At 40.6% G+C, this 6,363-nt stretch overlaps 1 protein-coding gene across 1 annotated transcript in view; it reads left to right on the top strand.

The window, feature by feature from the left end:
* Nucleotides 1-6,363, top strand: part of sema6bb (sema domain, transmembrane domain (TM), and cytoplasmic domain, (semaphorin) 6Bb) — a 152,267-nt gene that overhangs the window by 88,157 nt on the left and 57,747 nt on the right. Inside the window, exons 6-9 of the mRNA XM_020622375.1 lie at nt 1,022-1,120; nt 2,631-2,721; nt 3,150-3,269; nt 3,938-4,026. Coding sequence (XP_020478031.1) covers nt 1,022-1,120; nt 2,631-2,721; nt 3,150-3,269; nt 3,938-4,026 — 399 coding nt within the window. The remainder of the gene's footprint in view (nt 1-1,021; nt 1,121-2,630; nt 2,722-3,149; nt 3,270-3,937; nt 4,027-6,363) is intronic.

Here is a 6,363-nt window from a genome sequence, read left to right as displayed (position 1 = left end):
CACCTTTCACTTTAAAAAGGGGCGGAGACCGGAGGAAACTCTGGGTTTCCCGAACAAAACCTGCTCCCAAGCAGGTTAGGTTCACAGAGTAAGTTGCCATAGTAACTGACTCTGAGTTTAGATTACCTCTCTTTTTGAAACGGGTTTAACTTACCCTGCTTTCACAGGTTTAAGTTACCTCCGTTTCTGAAACCGAAAACTCCGAGTTGCCCTCATTTCGGGGTTAACAAACTCTGAGTTTCGACAAAACCGCCTTCTTGAAATAGGCCCCTGGTTATGCAGTTTACTAAAAATATTGACTATCAAAATGGTGAAGTAGATAAACCAGTGGAAAAATCGTCATGTTTAAAAGTAATAGACTAAATATTAGCAATCTTTACCACATGATTAAAAACTGCATGTAAAATGGTTGCAATAATGTAGATAGTTAGCAGAACTTATGCTGTAGGTGGGGAAAATGGGGCGATCATCACAGGAAACTATGACAAATGTTTAGTAATTGCTACCATGTGAGCACACTGATGTGGTGTCCTTGTATGTTGTAGCTCAAGACATTTATTGCTATGCATCCTGGGGGCAGTTAAGTCATGTGATGCTTACACAACTTATTCCAAAGAAAAATGAAACTGACTCAGATTTATTTAGTCATTAGGCAGGCTTCATGTGCAAAGTTTGATGCCTCCATGGTGGAGAAATAAATGTGTTGCTTGTTTTAAAATCCTGGGGCTGGTTTGAATTTCCATCTGCCAATCAACAGCAACTGTATGTGTGTGAAGAGGGCAGACACTTAATGTCTCTGCAGGCTACATTCAGACTGTATCAATATGACTGACAGCGTTAATGGTGTGATAATTCAACACATCAGGCAACTGAAAAGCTTCATTTCACAGAGCCGCTTAGATAATCAGTCTCTGAAAATAAACCCAGTTCTTCCTCTGTTCACTCATCACTTTACCTTTTTTCGGTTTTACAGTACTCCTGCTGCATATTAAGCTTTCTTTTCTCTTTGTCTTTTCTGCAGGACGAATGCCGTAACTTCATGAAGGTGCTGCTCAGCAGACAAGGAGGCCTGTTTGTGTGTGGGACAAACGCCTTCAATCCACTATGTGCCAACTATACTGTAAGGAAGGACTAAACATGCCCACACCTACCCTTACAGCTGTACCTGTCCCTAACATTTGACTGGTCCATCCATGCATTAATTCTAATGATAGATCTGATGTCACTGATAAATGGCTTGTCACCTTTTTTGAAATGAGAGGTGCTGCTTCCATAGCATAATTAATACAGTTCAGGTGTGTGTTAGTATGATCTGTTCAGGTGGAAATGCACATTTGATTAGAGAAGTTTGTTCAGAGATGGTGTTACTTCACCTCGTTGTCTGGCAACACCAGTGTCTTGTTTTCCTGAGATAACAGTTAAACTTTGTGGTCTGCCGAGCTTGTTATCACCGAGAGTCAGAGACGGATAATCAAGAACAATGCAAAGAGGCGAGAAAAGGAAGGGGAGGGTATTTAGAGAGTGAGGGTGGATATGTGACTTGTTTCCCTGGTTTGATGTCTTTTTAAGTATGTAAAGTGTTTGCTCAGCCTGGAGGCAGAGTTTAAGAGATACTATTGTTTAAGCTACAAGTATGATCTTTGACTGGTGTGATTTGAGCAGTTAGCCAAAGTTTATCCTGAAGATTTTACCCACTTCATCCAAAATCCTTCAGTCTGTCTCTGAGGATGTGCATCCATCCAGCAGCAACTCAACTGACTCCTCCACCATGCAGCTGGATGTGTTCGACTTCTCAACCAAACCCTGTCTCACTCAATTAAAGTAACGATTTCAAATGTGTGGAAGAAAAACCACACATACATTTTAATCATGTGCTCACCAGATTTCTCATCACCATGCGGGAATATTAAGAGAGAGATGAAGGCAGCTGAAAGAGAATGGAAAGAGAATGAGAGACAAAAATCCTTTCACTATAAAAGGCTTTTTCAGATAAAATGCTCTTTTCAGTCTCTTACTTTTCAAACACAGTGCAACAGTGGAGCACTCACACATACCTGGTTCTTTATCTGTCAGCCACTAATGACATGCTACAGCAGTGTGTAACACACCTGTCTCTGCCTGATAGGCTGTCTGTTTCTCTGGGGACTAGTTAGCAATGGTAGCTGCTTTTTTTTTTTCTTCATAGCTGGGTTTTAATGAAATGACACCAATAAATTATTTCATTTTCAACCATGGATGAGAATTAGCCTGTTTTGCTTGTGGTTTCCTTTTAAGTGCATGTGTTTATGTAAAGGATGGAAAGAAAGAGAGACTTCAGTTTATATATGTGCATGTTTCAATGAGCGCTAGAAACATGAATTTTCAACGTCACTTGATGTGAGCATATCACCCGTGTGTGTGTGTGTGTTTATCTATTTTATTTATGCATGAGAACGTGACTCCTTTGTTGCTGCTGCTGTGCCTAATTGCCACTACTGAATCATTAGTTTGCACTTAACGGTAACACTCCCTAATTGCCATTCTCTTGTGGCTTGTTTTCGTGCTGCTGCTGTAGATGTATTTATATTGTTTGGAGTTTGCTGATTGATGCATGTTTCTGTGTGTGTGTGTGTGTGTGTGTGTTGTTAAAGGGAGACACACTGGAGATGGTAGGCGACACAGTCAGTGGGATGGCGAGATGCCCTTATGATCCCAAACATGCCAATGTAGCTCTGTTTGCAGGTAAGACACCTTTTGTTACTTCTTCATACTGAGGTGCTGTTTCAGTGATCACAGCAATAGATATCATTGAGGGATATCATTGTTCCTCCATGAAAGATATTTTGATGCTTGAATGTGCTGTTGTACATGAGCTCAACAGAAGCAAGCCATTCATCAGGTTTAAACACTTCTCTATAATCAAATCAACGATGTTGTGTGGCTGAAACTGTTGACAGCCATTACTGTTCAGCCATCAGCCCATTATCTGCTATTAACTAGAAGTAAAAAAAAAAAAAAATGCTGGGGTTTTTGTGAGTGCACTGTTAAAGTGCAGTTATGTTACAGCAGTTACAAAATTATGAAACAACAACACTCACTTCAGCTTTTAGATTATGCTGCTGCTTTGGCATGTAGTCCACCTCACTAATGTGTGTGTTTTTGTGTGTCAGAGGGGAACCTCTTTACAGCCACAGTGACGGACTTCCTGGCCATTGATGCAGTGATCTACCGCAGCCTCGGAGACAGTCCCGCCCTGCGCACCGTCAAGCACGACTCCAAGTGGTTTAGAGGTACTTGCTGTACAAGCTTTTCTATGCTTGTTAAAGTGTGTTTATTTGTTGTATTCAGGTTAGGTGTATTAATGTCAATTTCTCAAATTAATTTTTTTATTAGATTCATGTCTGTTGATGTTGTCAGAGTCTGATTGATTGTGTGTCTTCATCACTTAGTAGCATGCAGGATCGATGGCAGAGGGCCGAATCAGCAGTCTGACAGCTTTATGTTCAGGTCACTGAACATAAAGCTGTCAGACCCACTGCTCCTTGACAGCATTTGACTCATCCACAGTTAGTCTGCAGCCAAACGTCACAATGACAATGGGACAACAAATAACACACAATATCAGACACACAGTTTGTAGCTGCTCCTGAGTGTAATAGCGCCAAAATGCATAGCATGAAACTCATTTCTCAGAAACATCAGGGAGTCATAATGTGCTTATTGTTTGGTGTGAAATCCCCTTTCACCATGTAATGAAATGAAGCATGGCCTCTGCCTGTTTCTCACTGCCCTCGTGTTACCTCGGTGGTGTGGGAGTGAATGATGCATTTGGAAATGGAGATGGTGTTTACTATTTGTTTGTCATGGTCCATCTATGTTTCATTAAACCCTTTTCTCTCCACCCACCCCTTTTAACTGTATGTGCTTACCCCTTTTTCTCCTCTCTCATGCTATATAGAGCCATATTTTGTCAGTGCTGTGGAGTGGGGACCTCACATCTACTTCTTCTTCAGAGAGATAGCCATGGAGTTCAATTACCTGGAGAAGGTATAGAAGTCATTCTGACGACAACATGTCTTCTTTTCTGTCTGAACTGCCAGTATTCATCCAGAGCAACTACTGGTCCATTCAGGGCAGCTTTCAAAAGAAACTGTAGAGGAATCTGTGATGTTAAAATGCAATGCCATGAAAGATGCCACTGTTGTATTATCTCCCTGCTGTTATTTGAATGTCAGTATTAACTCTCTTCCCACAGTTACACTGACCTTTTATCCTTGTTTTTGTCTGCATATACAGTATATTCCAACAGCAAATAACTCATGTATGTGTTAATATGAGAAAAGCCGCTTTTTAGTAGCACGTGTGTGTGTCTTCTGCCCTAAACAGGGCTGGGATACATCTTTAGGGGTTTTTATACATATATAATATATATAACAGTAAGGCCGCGTTCAGACTGAGTTTCAAAGGTGTAAAAAAAAAAAATGCAGCCCTCTCCATTCAATTCTATGGGGGATTGTGTTATCTACCCTACCATCACTGCCAGTACCATTCTGTCCAGTGGGGCTGACCCCATAGTCATAATCTGCTCTCCTATTAATCTTCTCAACTAAAGGACCTTTCCTCAGCTAAGCTCACATTTCCCTGGATGTCTAAGTCACACTTTTCATCAGGTCTCTGTATGTATAGAAATCTGATAAATATCAGCCGTCTTTGTTCCCATCAGTTTTTTTACAATTGTGTATTTGTCAAGGCATCAATATATTTGATGAATATTGAAATATGCTTCCTCTCTACATTTTCTGTATGCCTGATTACTGAAGTTCTGTTCAGTAATCAGTCAGCAATTAATGAGCACAGCTGGCTGGCAGATGACCACCGAGTCTGCCTCTGCTAGTTGACTCTCACTACAGCACACAGAGACGAATGAGGGACCAGTAACTCTTACCAGTGCTATACTGGGGGCCATAACAGCCAGTTCAGTATGGATATCCTGATGCAATTATTAGTTGTTGTGTCAGATGTTTGGCTGACAGTGTGGTGACTTAACTAAACTCTGTGAATCAAAAAGCTAATAATAAAATGTGAAGGAAAGCAAACCGAGTCTGGATAGAGTCATGTGAAATCAGACTGACGTAGGTGCTGACTCAGCAATACAACAGCAGGCTAATGATAAGCTGGAACAGCTTTATACATCATGTCCTACAGACACAAAGTCAAAGTAATAAGCTGAAGACAAGCCAAGATTTTAACTTCTGTTGCTACTTTCATGGGAATTAAAGCAGTACACTCTCAATGAAGGGCAAATGAGAACGAATGTAGGAAAGAACAGAAGTGGTTCACAGGTTTGAGTGTTTGTGCTCGATTTTCTGAGCCAAAGACCAAGACATTATGGAAACAGGGAGATTCAATCCGACACAACTTAGCACCGCAGCACGGAAACTGCAGAGTAGTGTTGCTTTCGTCAACGAAAATTATGACTAAATATCGTCGTCAACGAACCTTTATCGCGTGACAAAAACGAGATGAGACGTAACGAAAATGCTGGTCGTGTGACGATGACTATAATTAAATGTATAATGCAATATTGTTGACGAAAAAACGAGACTAAATGTGGTTCACAAAATAAAAACTATGCCAAAATGTCTCTTTATTTTCCTTGACCAAAATGAAATGTTATTTCGTCTCGTTCAGTCGCGTTATTATTATTTTGCAGTATTTCTGTTTCCTGTCTCACTTCAGGGGCCACATCAAGCCGCACTGCGCAGACACAGGTGATGTCACTTCCTTAAGCCCCATTCGCGGCATTATTTAGAAGACGACAACAAACAAAGTTAAGTCTGACACAGAGAAAGGGACCGATGGCCGGCCAGCCGGGGTTCGTCACGGGGGGGAAAGAAGCAACAACATTTGGAAAAACTTTAATTACATAGAAGTGGAAAAGAAAACAATGTGTTGTGGAAAAAGATGGGGAGAAATGTGGCCACAAAATCACACAAAATGTGTATTGGATGTATTCTTGATCTATAAGGTAACAATAATATAATAAGATAACCCTGTTTGAAATGGGTTTGGCTCAAAGAAACGTTTGGTTTCCTCTACACTACTAGGTACTTATACTATATTGACTAGGTTAAATAGAATTGCATTGCTAAAAAGAGACTAAAATACAGTTTTCGTCGACTGAAACTAGACTAGACCAAAAAGAGTATGAATGTGACTAAAACTAATAAAAACTAAAATGACAGCTTCACACCAAGACTAGACTAAAACTAAAATGAAAACACCAAAAACAACTCTACTGCGGAGCCACTAGGAACAACAACCGTTTTCCCTGTCCTCACTGCACATTATGTAGCACAGCGAGGGCAGGCTTCTATATTCAGC

This window comes from Monopterus albus, unplaced genomic scaffold (assembly GCF_001952655.1).
Source record: "Monopterus albus unplaced genomic scaffold, M_albus_1.0 scaffold279.1, whole genome shotgun sequence".
In the NCBI taxonomy this organism is placed as follows: domain Eukaryota; kingdom Metazoa; phylum Chordata; class Actinopteri; order Synbranchiformes; family Synbranchidae; genus Monopterus; species Monopterus albus.
This window is presented reverse-complemented; position numbering and strand designations above follow the sequence as displayed.